Below are 16,532 nucleotides of genomic sequence, written 5' to 3'. Positions count from 1 at the left end.
TAATACTCATTTTGCACTGCTTTGATTTAAACTGCCATTAACAATCACGATTTACAGCTCTCCATTCCGTTAATGCCTTTTCTGCTTTTGTTGTCATCATCATTCCTACCCCTTCTCTTCTAACTCCATCTGTTCATCCTGAGTAGATACAGTCTATATATTGCTTTGGTCTAAGATTTCTTTACCAATCCCCTTACTACATGTTTCAGTTAAGAGTATAGATATCCAAACTATATTTTATGAATTCATTCTCTACTTGCTGTAACTTCCCCATCTGATTCATGGTTCTAACATTCCAATTACCAATTTTGAATTTTTCTCTTAATATTTTCCAACCGGGAGATTCTTAGCGCCCCACTATGCCCGGGACTGTTCTGTCATTTTCACTTTCCATAAACTGACTAAATCCATAGAGGATTCATTGGTTAAATTTGTCAAAGGATAGCTAATTCCTTGTGATGCCAGTCCATACTAATTCCAGTAAGATCATGTGCCAGGCATCAGGAGTAAAAGCTGAAAAAACATCTTACCTATCGCTTTAAACTCAATCCGTCACCCTACTGCCTGGTAACATTGAGATAGTTCTATGGAATGAAACTTATGTCAGCTTCAACATAAATAATTTACCAAAAGTTTGAACTTCTGAAGTTCCATCAGGCACATTCATGAATTTTTTTTTATCATTGTTTATAGATTGAAAGGACTATATCTCAAGGTATAATAATCATTACCTCTATTCTAACAGAACTGATTCAGGAAAAAATTTCTCGTGCCTATTCAGGAAATAAATTCTAAGTATATTTAAGAGGGCCAGAACATAGACTACAATTCACTTGCCCAAGTAATAATTAATTTAGGCTTTCACCATACAAAGGAAACACTATTAGATATGCCTGGAAGGTGTGAAAGTAATAAAAAAAGAAAATGACCATAATTTAAGTACATTATGGTGCTTTTTATTACCGATTTGTTTAGTGTGGGAATTTCCATCTAACATCGTTAACTAGTAAACTATGAAATTATTGATAATTCATAATAATCCCAACTGATGTTCCTATTTCTTCTTCCTCGAATCTTAATTTATCAACGATTTTCCTTAAAATTTATTATGAAATTTCAGTAGAAACATGACTCTAGTAAAGTAATGAGACGTTAGCAGTTAATGGCAAGAATCAAAGCATTATGGTCTTTGTTCTTCAATTTTTCTGTTGAATCGCTGATGTCAGACGTATCCCCTTCCAGGTTGTGATAAGTTTTATTGTGTTTTTCGGTTGTCTTCCTCTGGAGTTATTAGCATTCTTGCACAGGAATAGCACTGTGTTTTAAATAACTGTTCCTGTCAGGGAAATTATGTCAAGTTCTAATGCCAATGAAATTGGTTTTTGGATTAAGGGTAAATCCAGAAAATATTTGGCTAGTTGTTTATAACGGAGTTGATAATGATGTGACACCCAAATCAGCCTAGCCTGCCAAGTTTTGTCAGTGATGAGCTTTAAAATTTCTTGTCCTATTTAGCTTCCTCTGTTAAACTCAGAAAGGCAGTGAGTCTTCCCATGTACTGTAGGTGATAAATCTGACTTCGGTTCTGAATGTTATCCGGTCCTTAGAGAGGGAGATCCTCTCTTAGAGCCTGTCCATCCTTGCTTACTTTAGATCCTTCTGCTGCTACACTCATGCAAGTCTGCATTCCTTGTTGCTCTTTTAGTCATCCAGATTGCAAAGCAGTAGACCGAGTGGATAGTTTGGATACTTTTATCCCTACTCTCGCTAAAGTAAGTGCTCTTGAGCAACCTCGTTTTTCATTTGTAGATGGCGTTTTATATCATGTTGTTTCGTTCGCTTGCAAGCTTGACCACTAGCTTAACAAGGGTTTGCATTAGTTGGGCTAATGTTAACACTTGTGATTTTATTACCATTACAAGTCTTACTATAAAGTTGGGTAAATGTTAACACTTGTCTCTATTACCATTACAAGTCTTACTTTGAAGGAGACTCGACAGGGTTGTTTCTATTCGGTAAAGAAATAGTCAAGATAATGAAAATTATTAAATCCATCGCTATTACAATGAAGGTGCCGTTGGAAAGGCTATACCTTTCACAACTTGTGTCCATCAGTAACATGTCTGGTATTATAAAAAAAGGGGGGGGGGGCGTTTGACGGATATTTTGAATGTAGAATATATTCCTTTTGAATGGTATCTTTTAATAACTCCTAATTTTTTCAAGGAAAGTTTTAATGTTGATTTTTCCTTAAAGTATCCAGTAACCGCTGCTTCAAAGACTATACAGTATTTGCCTCTGAATTCCCCCTTTGTTGTGGATAGGGTTGAGAATTATTAGTCACTGTAATTCGTGTTTTGTTTATTTAAGCCTTCTATACCTCAAAGATGTTTGGAATTGTGTAAGACTTATCAGTTATGTAATCTTGTTAATAGATTACAGTAAATTTTCCTGCTTTGATCCCATCATTATTGCTAGTAAGGAAAAACTTTTAAAGGCAGAATTTGCAAGCTGGTGTGATTTTTGGGTAATGTAGGATGTCTTACAACACTCTGATGTTATTTCTTGTTAATTTTAGAATGCTTTCTTTTAGCAGAAAAGGCTAGGTATTTGTCTTTACTATACTCCTAACAGGTTTAGGTTTTGTTGGTCATGTGAGGAATTTATCGTCATTTACTCAGAATAATATTTCACATCTAACCTGCACCTTTGCAAACCTAGCCAAACTCATTCATGGTATCTAGTGGTTCTAAAGCCCCTTTTGTATGAGGTGTAAGTGCAGTCTGGGCAATATGATTTGTCTGTAATTCTCCTGCTTTGATAATGTGTTACCAGATGAAATTGTCTAAGGTCGGCTATAGGCACAGACAGGCAAACGTATGACTGGGGCCTTGGGCCAGATGCCGGTCATAGAGCAGATTCAGGCATTGTGGTCCCTTGTCAGGCGTCTATCCAAAGCATCAACAACGGGCACAGGCTCATAGGTGCTTTGCCCGTGGCTTACTCGTCTATGATGTTATCTACACAAGAGATTGCAACTCATACCACAAAATTAAGTGTCTGCCCCCTGTGTATTTCTCGCTCGTGTGGAAGGGGCTTAATGCATTCTGATGGTATACTCTACCTCCCAGGTTTGAGGTCGTCTTGAAGATCCTCAAATTCTTTATGTGCTTTTGCCCTTTGCTGTGAAACCACTGCACTCCCACATTTCTAACTGCTCTCTTAAATGCCTATAGTTTGTGATACAGAAGACTGAGATTTTATCCTGGATCTTTATATCCATCTCGCTAAAGGAATTACCTCTAAACAACCGTTACTTGATGTTTTGATTGTGGGAATACTTTATTAAGATTACTCAGTCACACGCTGGAAATCATTCGGTTTGCTTGTGATTCTTCCATCAGAAATTTAACTTGAGCTCGACAAAGAATGACTTGATAAATAAGTAAAACCCTTTTAATTTTTCTTGCAAGAAAATACTAACTTAGCAAGCAAAAGTATTCCATTTTCATATTGTAAAATAAATATACAGTATTTCTAAGAAAATATTTGTTCTATTAGTGTACTTTTTTTTTTTTTTTAGATAAATATCGATCTATCAGATTAAATAAAACTAGAGTAGAGTAGAGTAGGGTCAAAATTAGCTTTCTGCTAAAGAAGGTGATGAATGCAAGAGTTGATGGGAGAAGTACAAGAGAAAGGCCAAGTTTTGGGTGGATGGATGGAGTGAAGGAAGCTCTGGGTGATAGGAGGATATACGTGAGAGGGGCAAGTGAGCGTGCTAGAAATAGGAATGAATGGCGAGCGATTGTGACGGAGTTCCAGTAGGTCCTGCTGCTTCCTCCTGTGCCTTGGATAACCGCGGAGGTAGCAGCAGTAGGGGATTCAGTGTTATGAAGCTTCATCTATGGTGGATAACGGTGGAGCGTGGACTGTGGCACCCTAGCAGTACCTGCCGAACTCGGTTGAGTCCCTTGTCAGGCGGGAGGAACGTAGAGAGGAGAGATCCCCTTTTTTGTTTCATTTGTTTGATGTTGGCAACCCCCAAAATTGGGGGAAGTGCCTTGGTATATGTATGTAATACTCATAACAACCAATACAGACCCACAAATACTTGTTACTTGATGTTTTGATAATGGGAATACTAATACTAATCGTTAGCCTATTGGATGGAAATTACTTTTAGCCCTCTCTCTTTCTGCCAGTAATATGACGTCACCAGACAGAAAAATTGGCTTATTGAGAAAGTCTTTCAAGATTTTCGGTGATCAATCTATTCTGAAGAAGTGTTTTAATTCTATCATTCTGCCTTGTTTTGAATATTGGTCTCCTGTCTGGTCTTCAGCTGCTGATTCTCATCTTAATTTGTTGGACGGAAACTTACGGTTTATTAAATTTCTTATTCCTGATCTAGATATTAATCTTTGGCACCTTCATTCATTTAGTTCATTATGCATGTTGCATAACATTTTTCATAATGCTGACCATCCTTTACATTCAGATCTTCCTGGACAATTCCATCTTGTTCGTAATACTAGGCAAGCAGTTAATTCTAATAGCCAGGCCTTCTCCAGCATGAGGCTCAATACTACACAGTATTCTTGAAGTTTTATTCCAGCTGTGACCAAGTTGTGGAATGATCTTCCTAATCGGGTAATTGAATCAGTAGAACTTCGAAAGTTCAAAGTTGCAGGCTGACAAGTCTTTTTTATAGTTTATACATGACATATCTGTTTTGACGTTGTTATTATTTGTTCTCATCATTTGTTTCCTTATTTGCTTTCCTCACTGGGCTATTTTTCCCTGTTGGAACCCTTGGGCTTATAGCATCTTGCTTTTCCAACTAGAGTTGTAGCTTGGCTAGTAATAATATTACGTGAACTCTACAGATAAAACTTTTCTTAATGTATGTTACTGAAAATCGATACCTTATATTATCAATAAAAGGAAATACTAATTTACCAAGATAAATAAGTTCATTTTTATACAAGAAAAGAAATTATTTCCAAGGAAATATTTGTACTATTTAATAAACTTGTGACGTCATCACCCTGGAAAAAGTCCTTGTAAAGCAAAGTCGTAAGTCGCATAGGTTGTAAGTCAACGACTCCCTGCATAAGTAGTAGCAAATTTGCCAAACAACTACTGCTCGTTATCGAGAAAGATAATTTTACATAGCAGTTTAGAAGGACTGACTTAGAATCATATAATCCTATTACAATCATACAGTATAGTAGTATGTAATGGTAAGTTTAATAAATGGGGAAATTAATTTTATCTATATTACAAAAACATGTCATTTTCATAATTGCTAAATCTTGAGTGAGAAAAGAAGGGAGAAGGTTAGGATTGACGATATGTAAACATTGTGTTTTTATACTTAATTAAACAGAAATACTGTACCAGCTTATAAACTAAAGCATAAATGTATAATGATAACAATAAAGATTATATGATGTGGTTAAAGATTTATAATCACTATGTGTATTAACATGAGGCTGTCCTTGAAACTTCAGTTGGACCATTACATGCAGTATATTATAAAAAAGCTTTTTCTAAAGGAACTTTTAGAGTTCGTCCTTTATACAAAAATGTACAGTATATCTCTTTCCTTCATTGGTGTTACACCTCCATCAGTGTGTGGAAGCCAGCAGTATGAGTATGAGGGGAATTTTATAGAAAAAAAAAAAAAATTTAAATTTATCTCTATAAACAGCTAACTTGTGATGTCAAGGAATAAGCAGTACTTTTGACTTCCAAGCTAAAGAACAAATATCATGATGCTTTGCCTCTTGCCATGAACCTCTTGTCCCATTACTTTCTAAGAGGCATGGTTGTATGAATGTGTGAACCTCATTTCTGGAGAGAAGCCATATGAACATCAAGCGAGTACATTGTATAGAAGGAAATTTAATTTATTTTGGGGATGATAATCTGCAAAAATTCTATAAGTAGAAGATGTAGGTCAGCAGATGAAAAACTCCCTGAAATGGAAATCCACTCAAAATCAGTGAGGACAGTATGCTCTAAAGTAAGGTTGAGCTGTAAACATTACTACTGTATTAGATTTATGAAATATGCCCTTTGAAAATACCTGAAGGCTAAAACTAAAGAAAACTTTACTTATAGTGAAGTTATCAGTTTTGATCATGTATATCTGTCATGCTTTTGTGTAAAAAGCTTTGAATTAAGAAGTGCATTTGCCAATTTTTTAAAGCTATCTCTAGGGAAAGGGGATTAGCATGATGCGTCTGATATATCGTTTGAAATCTTAAATAGAGGACAAAATTTGAGGGATAACGTTAATTGCAAACCTATGAAATACAAAAAAAATATTATGAAATGTTTGTGGTCTTATATGTTACTTGTCACACTGTTTCAATAAGGGTTTGTGATTGAAAATTATTCACTTGTCACATCGTACAGGGGTTGTAACTGGTTTTTTTTTCTATGTACGAAATTGATAAGACTTGGGTGTAATGGTCAGATATTTTGTAATGAATGGTTACTTCTAGCCACCAATGACCATTCCCCAGCTGTAGAGAGTACAGTTTAAATAATGAAAGTAGTATGTAAAAGTATCCAAAATCCTATTGCATTTTTGCTTCTACAGTTACAAGGGTTTTAGAAAATTGGCAATTTGGGTTATTTTAGGAATACAATGCATTTTGTGCTGCTAGTTTAGGTTAGGTTAAGATGTAAACTTATTGGTGGAACTAGTTTCTGTAATTACAGTAATTATTGTTTCATACAATTCAAGGATTGTATTCGTAAAGTGATATTAGAGGAAAAATCATGTCTATGGTTCGTAAGGATTTTGTGATATTTTTTAATGGTGTTATGTTTTTCTTTCAGTTTGGGAGCCTTATTAATAGTCCTGAGAAGGAGCCAGAAGAGGGACTGGATAGAGGGGAGCATAGAGGTGGGGGATCTGGATCCCCTGCTCAAAGCCTTGCCTTTCCAGGGATAGGTGGCTCCGTCCTGGCCCCCGCCAACCCTCTCGTTCCCCTGGAACCACCAAGCCACAAGCCTCATCTGCTGCATTCACCACCAGCAAAGCGGAGGAAACCGGTACCATCACCCCTTGGAGCACCCCCTGGATCTACCCCACCCACTCGTGAAAACAATGTATCACAACCACCACCAGTAACCTCAAGTTCACATGAAGAGGATACTTCTGCTAGAGTAATTAATCTAACCATGGGGGCCACTAATTCATCTGGTTCCCCTTCTCCTAGGATAATCCCCAAGGCAGAGTTATCCTCACCAAGACTCTTGCCTAAAAATGAGCTGAATGATGAAGAAGAAGGACCTGGCAGAGGTTGTATTGGTGGTGGCAGTAGTAGTGGTGGTGGCGGTAGTGGTGGTGGGGCAGAGAGCAGTGATCATGAAGGTGAGGAACTACAAGAAGAAGATTGTAAAGTTCCGCCTGATTTGCATGGTCTGCCACACCTCTCAGCAGCAGTACAAAACTTCGTGCCATACATTGCAGCAGCTGCAGCAACAGCAGGATCCTCACAGCTGGAGACCTTTCCGGGGCCATCAGGTGAGTAGATTTGGAAATATAGGTGGTGGAGTGTCAGGATATGTGACTGAAGTTGGGAACATGAAATAGCGGAGTGAATGCATTGATGTGAATAATTTTGGTAATTAAGATTATTCTGAGGAGATTAACCAGTTTATAATGCAATTTAACCCTTATGGAGAACCCTTAGGCTATCAAAAACTGATAGTTGTATCTTATATGTTAAGAACAATTAAAATCTTTCTTGCTAGTTTTATACTTCTATTTATTGATATAATGCTTGGTATGGTATCAATTTGAACCTTAGAAATATTTACAGTATGTTTCCAAGTACCGAATATTCAGGAATGAAAGAATACGTTACTTCATCAGTGTTAATGTTCTGAAGACAGAAAATGTGTGTAAAATATTTGTATAAGATTCTAAAATATTTATTTGATTTGCCTTGATTCATTACTATGATAACATACGTGCAAATACTATTTCCCAGATTACGCTTGATTTCCCTTTAACAGAGCAGGATTTAAAGGAAGTTACAAATTTCACTTCAAAGAAGACTTTTTTTTTTTCTCTCTAATTTTTTCTCTAATATAGTTCAGGTTTAAAGAAATACACATATTTTGTTCATTCATATTGCTTTTGCAGAAGGGGATGGAAACAGTAATTTACTCTCTCATGTGTTGCCTTACATATGGTGAAAATAAAGTTACAGTGAATTTCAGAGAACTGACTATTATTATATGGTCAGTGGCTATCATGAAAAATTCGGTGTATTGTGAGAGAGAGAAATCGTGTGTTTAAGGGTTGAATCTTTCAAAAGCCTGAGTCTGTACAATACAAGTCTAGTACTTAAATGAAAAAAATTTCTATATTAAAGTCTTGTATTGGGAAAGATTAGAATGAGGGAAACAAGATACAATAGATTTTTAAAGACAGCTAAAGATTAAAGTCAAACAGGTTACGGTAAGCAGTAAGGAAGTAGGGACAGGATACCCTTTCATGAAAGTGGAAGCTGTTGTAAAACAGGCAGAATAATTTGGATACTTGGGATCTACTAGAATCAGGAGGGAGTATGTGAGGCATAAATTGAGAATAGGTTAAAACCATCCTTGGGAAAGATGAGGGAGGTAGCGGTAGTGTAATGTGAGAAGAAGATATCAATCGGGAAATTGAGATCTATAGCGCAGTAATATTGCCAGTGTTGAAATGGATCGGAAACGTGGGCTCGTAAGGCGAAAAGGGGAAGAAAAGCTTAAGAGAGCACCTCGGTGAATTATGGGAATATCTGCTTGAAAGAATGGAAAATGATGAAATGAGAAGATTGGCAGGTGTAGTAAAGGTTACAGGGGTGATAAGAATGTCACAAATAAGATGGTGTAAGTATGTGTTGAGGAAGGAGTGAGGAGGGTGGGTAAGGAACCTGTTACGGGGTGGGAACATCGAGAGGGAGGCAGAGAATTGGATGGCAAGATAAGATGAATATAGAGAGAAGTTTGATGGAAGAGGATGCCTTTCATAGAAGTCATTGGAGAGGTACCATCAGGCAACCGACCTCTTTAATGTAGGGCTAATAGTAGAAAAAAACATTAGAATGAGAGGAATCAACATGGGCTTGAAAAATTTAGTGAACCAAGAGCCATCTCACTTTGTTTAGTTCCCCAATTCTTGGAAGGCAAGATCAATGCCCATATATTATCCAGTAATTGTAACAAAGACAGACTATGGGACCTTTAATGATGAAAATGAAACCCAGTGCATTGTAAAACATCAGAATTGTCCGTATAGTTATTACTAAGTAAGCTACAACTCTAGTGGGAAAAGCAGTATGCTACGAGCTGTAGGGCTGCAACAGAAAAAGTGAGGCAAGGAAAAAGATAAACTATATGAGAATATGACATGATAATGACAACATTTATTGTCATACATAAACAATGTCAGCCTGTTCAGTATAAAAGCATTTGCAACAAGTTTTAATTTCTGAAGATCTCTATCACCAATTTAACCACCATATTGGGAAGATCATTCCATTACCTGGTTACAGCTGGAAAAGTACTTCTAGAGTACTGTATAGTATTAAGCCTTGTAATGGCAAAGGCAAAACCCTTTGCTTCTGCTGGAAAGAGGCACTGGTGAAACAAGTCAAGAGCAACCTAGCCCTCCAGTCATCATAATTTTCAGTATTTCTTTGTGTACCTTTGGCTACAAACTTCTTTTTGGCTGTGCTCCAACTTCATCATTTAGGTTGTTTAGTGTTACTTCATTTTTGGAAAATTAGAGGTGCGTTTCAAATTTAGTCATTTAGGTAGTTTAGTGCTCACCTTAGGAAGAATAGAGGTGTGTTCCAATTTATTACTCTTAATTTTGTCAAGTTAGTAGGTTTGATGAATCAAGGTGTAAGAATGTTTATTCTTGATTTAAAATGGGAACCTAGATCTGACTTACTTATTTGGTATACCATGGTCTTGGTACTTTGGAATTAGCTTTTGGGATGTCTTCAAATGAGTGTAACATAATTTCCTTTGATCCCTGAACTAGTTACTCTACAGTATTTTGTTTGCAAATACTTTACATGAGCTTATTTCTCCTTAAGCATTTCAAGCTATGACAATTTCATATGCAGAGCAGCATGTACTTATTTATGTTGATACTCTTGGTGCAAACTAAGTCTTGCCAGTTCCTTACACTGAAAAGAAGAAAGAAGTTGAATCAGGCATCAAAACTGCTGACAAGCAATTCTTTTCACATAAGTTCTTGGTTCATATTGAAGTGCCATAAGGACAGTATAATACTTACACATTAGTTTCAGGGTCAAGTTATTTACTTCTAAGAAACAAGCTTTTATATATATTTATACAGTGGTACCTTAGTACAGTATACAAGTTTTATACATTCCCGAAGCAACCTTGTAGCCCAAAACTTCTCTGAAATATGGGAATTCACTCGATGCTTTACACAATTCTTAAATACAGTATTGTCTGAACCCTTTTTTTTTTTTTTTTTTTAGTTGTAATTTTACAGTTTATATCCCCTAACATCACAAATTAATAGAAACAAATAATTCACAATGAAAAATGAAAATAACTATACAATAATTTTAATGTCATGGAAATTAAATGAAAAAGTCTACATAGCAAAGCTCCTTCTTGGTAAAATTGGAAGCCGCAAACCGCTGTTGTCTCTGTGGGGATGTATGGCGCGACTGATGCCACCCTGTTTGTTGAGCCTCCCTGGCTGACAGTGTGCCCATCTGATGGGCTGTTATTGCACATATGTCAACTGGTCTTCCAGCGAGCTTAACCCTGGATAGTTTTTGTTGTTTCACCGAGTGATTTAGGTGTGGTTAGGTTGAGGGTAATCGTGCCTCTAAAAAACAAATTGTTAAACCTATTTGTTCATGAACTTTCATGTCTGTTATGTCTAAAGATGTTTTCAAGAATCTTAAAAATATCTGAAAGTTAAATAAGACTAATTTTCATTCTAAAATATTAAAAATATTTTGAAACATTAGATATACAAAAAAGACCCAATATTTCTAAAATACAAATGCATACATTATACAAATAAAAATTTAGGAAAACATTTCTAAGAAGATGGGGAACAGTTTGTGACAGCCAGAAGGAAATTAGGCTCATGAAGTTATAATCTGAAGAGGAAAAAAATAATGTTTTTTTGGCTAAAAAAAAAAACTTCAAGATTTCACAAATTTTTTTTTGTTAATGAACTGGGCACGATTTAAACAAAATGAAGTCCTATTACTGTAGGATGGAAATATAAGAAAATCGGAACCAAGATGTTATTTACCGTACTCTAAGGGGTCAAATCTAAAAATTCTAGTTTCCCCATGAAATTTTTTGACAAGTCATTGCATCCATTATAAGATAGATTTCTGTATAGAAATATAGCAAACTCGAGTAAATATTATAGAGAACAATAATACATAGAGATATGCCATCTTACTATTTGGCCATGTCAACAGAATAGCCCCACACTTCAACTCACACTGCCAAATCTGTCACCCAGAATGGAGGAAGGGTATATCAGTTTTAGTGATATTTACTTCTCTAAAATAATTGTTTGTTTATTTAAATCTTGTATGGTGCCTTGCTTAATGTCTAAAGAATATTCTAAAACCATAGAATGAAAATTCTGTCTAAAAAACATATGATTTGGAAGTTGAATGAATACTGATAAAACGCCATTAAACGTAATATTTTACAGTGGGTAAAAAATTATTATGCATATGGTAGAGATTTGAATTGCATTATACAAACAAGTTGAAGAAAAGTAATTTTCAGTTCAATATAGAATTTACACTAAAGCTGAAAAATTAGGGCGAATTGAAATAAATGCCAAAATATACAAATTGTATTCTTTGTAAGATATATATGATATTGTGACGAGGCCGAGAGAAGGTTGTAACTCAAAGACAGGATGAAAGCAACTGAGTGAGTTTATTGTAGAACACTCTCCTTTATATACAAAATCTCAAAGCAAAAAGAATTTTCATGTTCAAAAATCGACACTGTTACAGAGGAGAAAAGCAGACATGTTTATTCTGGTTCTTTTTAGTGCGAGGGAAGAGTGAATATACAAGCATAATATATATACAAAATGAACTAGGCTATATACTATCGTGTGACACACGGTTGGTACGATATGCATGTTTACATGATAAATATTAGTATAACAAGAAATTTTCATAACGTAACTTGCAAACAAGAACAAAGTATCGGTATTATTAAGTAAACAGGTCGTCATTGACGAGTATTGAAAAGCCCTAAAAATGTAAAAAATATATAAGCTAGGAAAACTACACCAAATTTCAATATGCGACATCTTGGCTAAACGTAATAACACGCATGTGTCAGCCATATTCACTCACTCTTTCCAATAGTAACAACTATTATCATCAATATCATTATGTAAATGGGTCATTACTTTTAAGTAAAAAAAGAATGAAGAAAAAATGGAAAATTTAACATTTAAAAGAAAAATAGACTAATTTCAACATGCAACATTACAGCCATTTCTACCAACACTCACCTAGTATCCATATCATTCACTCACACTTTCAAGCAATAAAAATGCTAAAAGTATCAATATTATTGCATAAACTGGCCATTATTGATGCGTACTGATAATCACCAAAAAAAAAAAATTAAGAAAACACTAAATGTCAACATGTGACATCTTGGCCAAAAATACTAACACACGTGGTACCCATATCATCTCATACACTTTCCAACAATAGCAAGCTATTAATATCAATATCCTTTAGTTAACAGGTCATTACTGATGAGTAAAAGATGAAAAATAGACTAAATTTAAACATGCTGCATCTCAGCCAAACATGTTTATTATGAAATAACAGTGCCTACACATCTATACTGTTGTTTATGTTTATAAGACGATCATGACTGTTGTGTATGTTTACAAACCAGCTGATTAATGCAAATTACCAAAGCATTGTTTTCGATTGCTAAAGGAAACTATTATTGAATCCTTTTTATTTTATCGTATGAAGTATTTAATTTTTGGTAAAAATTTCTTTTTTCATGGTTTGTTTACTTGAGATTAGTGGCTTATTGAAATATGTAGGTTTTCCTCCCTGTTGCTTATGCACGATAATTTTTTAGTTTATAGCTTTCTGGTGTTTGATTTTGAAGCTTAGGAAATTATAACTGATCTAAAAAAAAACTCATAATGGAGGTAACACAATGTTGTCAATTTTTTCCTTTGATCATTTTAAGCAGTCGGTATTTTTTTTCCTTCTTTGTTTAGCATTTCTTAATATTTTGTGGTCACAAGTGATATAATAAGAGGTTTAAATAAGGATTTGAGGCATTTTAAGGGTCACCTTATACTGTACAATGGTTTTTTTTTTTTTCTGTTTCATCATCCAGCGACAGCAAAGTCCTGGTTAAAATTACTTCACACTAGATATACAGTATAATGTTTTACCATTAATGGGAACTTCCAAAGTATGGGAATTGTTATTAACATCTGAAATTGAGGGTGAGAGAAAGCTCCATAGGATACAAATGATTTAAGGAATAGTATGCTAGAGTACAATACTATCAGCCCTTCTGAGGTTTACACTTATAAGATTTTGGTTGTGTACTACTGTACCACAAGTTCTAGAACTCTACCCAACAATCAAAAAGGCATTTTTACAAGGAGTACAATCTCAGCTCAGATTTTATTTATTTTCTCAGTTATGTTGATGCAAGTCGTTACTCTGTTCTCTAAGACTAAGGAGAAAAGATTCATACATCAATTCTCAAAATTGTAAAAAATGTCTTTCCTCGAAGATATGTTACAATAAAGGATTCTCTGGAAGGGAGTTGGATTTGTTGATTCTGTAAGTGATAATCTCGTCCTAAAAATGGGACCATGGCCACTACTGGATTAATAGCCAAAGGGAATGGGGATTGTATATGAGAAATCAAAATAAGGCACTGTAATAAGATCCAGGTTGTATTCAGATGAGCAGCAAGTCAAAGCCCTAAAACTAATACCAGACCAAATATCTTCAATGACTGTTAGGGTTGTGGTAACGTTCCTGACTGGTGTTCGAGTCCCGCTCAAACTTGTTTCTTTGGTCGTTGCAACCTTACCATCCTTGTAAAGCTAAGGATTCGCTCTGGGGGGGAGCCTATAGGTTCTATCTGCTGACTCATCAGCAGTTATTGCCGGCCCTCCTTGGTCCTAGCTTGGCTATTGATCATATGTATGTATAGTTAGTCTCTAGGGGATTGTCCTGCTTGATAGGGCAATGTCACCATCCCTTACCTCTGCCATTCATCATTCATTGGTAGCCTTTAAACCTTTGAACAGCTGAAAATATGAAAGTTTGTATCTGACAACTGTTTTATGTAGACAACTTTTGACAGTACTAATAAGTCTCTCTCAGGTAACACTTACACTGGCAGTATATAACTAGTTTGATATGTTAAATGTTGTAATTTCGAAATTTACTTTCAAGCTTGTCACTAATCCAAGCTAAGAGCCAAGCTTTCTCACTAAATGTGAGGGTATATCATAAATGTTGATGAATCTCAAATAAAAGGCCAGTATGAAATTTGAGTACACATATGAGGGACTAAGTCTACAGAAGTAGCCCTAACATTCAAACAACTGATGTTTAACAAAAACATTCGGATATATTTGCCTTAATCTACAGATACCCAGTGAAATCAATCCCTGCGTTGAAAGGTTTTGTTAAGGTTGCTTTAAGTCTGGGTAAATTACTCAGAATTTGGGATAGCAGAAGGCCAAACTGTTTAACCTGTAGCAGGCAAAAATTCTTCTAATTACCCAACTAATTAGGACGATCAAAGTCCTGTTAGTATGAATAGAGTGTACAGTTCTTTGAAGACCAAGGGTGGTGGTATTCCATTATTAACTCTTGTTAATCTATCACTCTTAGCAACTGGGATAGGATTTATCACATAATTATTATTATTATTATTATTACTTGCTAAGCTATAACCCTAGTTGGAAAAGCAGGATGTTATAAGCCCAGGGGTCCAACAGGGAAAATAGCCCAGTGAGGAAAGGAAACAAGAAAAAATTATGTATTTTGAGAACAGCAACAACACCAAAATAAATATTTCATATATAGACTATAAAAACTTTAACAAAAACAAGAGGAAGAGAAGTATGATGAATAGTGTGCATCTTCTGTTTTATCCTTGATCTCTATTTGCCATTCTCTTTCCTCACTGGGCTACTTTCCCTGTTGGAGCCCTAGGGTTTGCAGCATTCTGTTTTTGCAAACAGAGCTGTTGCTGGCTAGTATTGATAATGATGATAATGAAAAAATGCTAATTTGTCTCATTCATGACTGCCCTACACTCGTTATAGTACATTAAGCACGAATCCCCTTAAAAGAGATCAGATTTTGGTTTGTTCAGTTAGTTCTTTGAAGCTTGCATTAGTAATATAAATATCTAGAAATTCCTCTTTCAGCAAGATTGAGGTCTACTGTATAGCATAATTATCATCACTTGGAAAGGTCAGAAGTGACTGTGAATGTGTAGACAGAGTGAAAAATTCACAAATATACAAGTTTGTTGGAATCAGTGTTCCATAAGCATCAATGCATCTGTCAAATTGTATCAAAAAGTTTTTGAACTCCAATTTGTAGGCTGATTTTCCCTCAAGTTCCCTATAGGTCAGTTTCGGTAACTTTACTACCATTACAGGCTTGGTGTAACATTTGTTTTGAAGTTGGGTTTGCCAAATTCTTGAACTGTTGGTTTAGCTCCTCAAATTTATTTGAAACTAGTTTGAGATAATCCGCTTTTTATGCTATATCACTTAATTTACTAGGATCATTTTCATCAAGAGATCCAAAAAGTTTTCATGGAGTGCCTTAGTCATCTGAAGATATTCATGAACTGGGTTATTGCATCACAAAAAGCTGATTATCAACTCATCTTCTGAAAGGTCACCAAATTCCCCCAAGGCAACTGATATACAGGAAAAATCTCCATGTCATTTACAAAGTTTATATGATACATAAGAAATTCCAACCCATGTTAAAATTACTCATGAAGAGCCAAACAAGTACTGTACTGTATAATCTGCACTAGACATCATGTTGATAGAATAAGTTTGTTTATGCTAAATGAATAAGTCAAATGCTGAATAAGTAGCTAAGCTAGACTAAATTGAACAACGAAGTATAATTACAAATGCTGAAACAATAGCCTCTACCAGGGAAATCCCAAGGGCAAATGTTGAACACATAGGCTATGGTAGGCTAATCGAAATGGGGTTAAATGTGGAAATTAAAACTACAAGTCACAAAAGTGCGACTTGCTAACTCGCTTGGAATTTTGGAAATTCTAGTAATTCCAGTTTTGGCTTGTAGAATTTTTCAAATATTTTTATGAAAACCATTTTTTTTTTCTTTGTAAAAAGTCCTTTTATATGTTTTTTTCAATGGCATCCTGTCTTGGTACTTATATATTTTTCCTTCATGAAATTTTGGAAAAACTAC

At 35.2% G+C, this 16,532-nt stretch overlaps 1 protein-coding gene across 13 annotated transcripts in view; it reads left to right on the top strand.

The window, feature by feature from the left end:
* The window catches only part of LOC137616409 (broad-complex core protein isoforms 1/2/3/4/5-like), a 454,908-nt gene that overhangs the window by 111,027 nt on the left and 327,349 nt on the right, over positions 1-16,532 (top strand). For all 13 annotated transcript variants that reach the window (XM_068346136.1, XM_068346146.1, XM_068346147.1 and 10 more), the window contains one exon: positions 6,856-7,546. In XM_068346136.1, coding sequence (XP_068202237.1) covers positions 6,856-7,546 — 691 coding nt within the window. The remainder of the gene's footprint in view (positions 1-6,855; positions 7,547-16,532) is intronic.

The sequence above is a fragment of the Palaemon carinicauda genome, chromosome 22, assembly GCF_036898095.1.
Source record: "Palaemon carinicauda isolate YSFRI2023 chromosome 22, ASM3689809v2, whole genome shotgun sequence".
NCBI lineage: Eukaryota > Metazoa > Arthropoda > Malacostraca > Decapoda > Palaemonidae > Palaemon > Palaemon carinicauda.
This window is presented reverse-complemented; position numbering and strand designations above follow the sequence as displayed.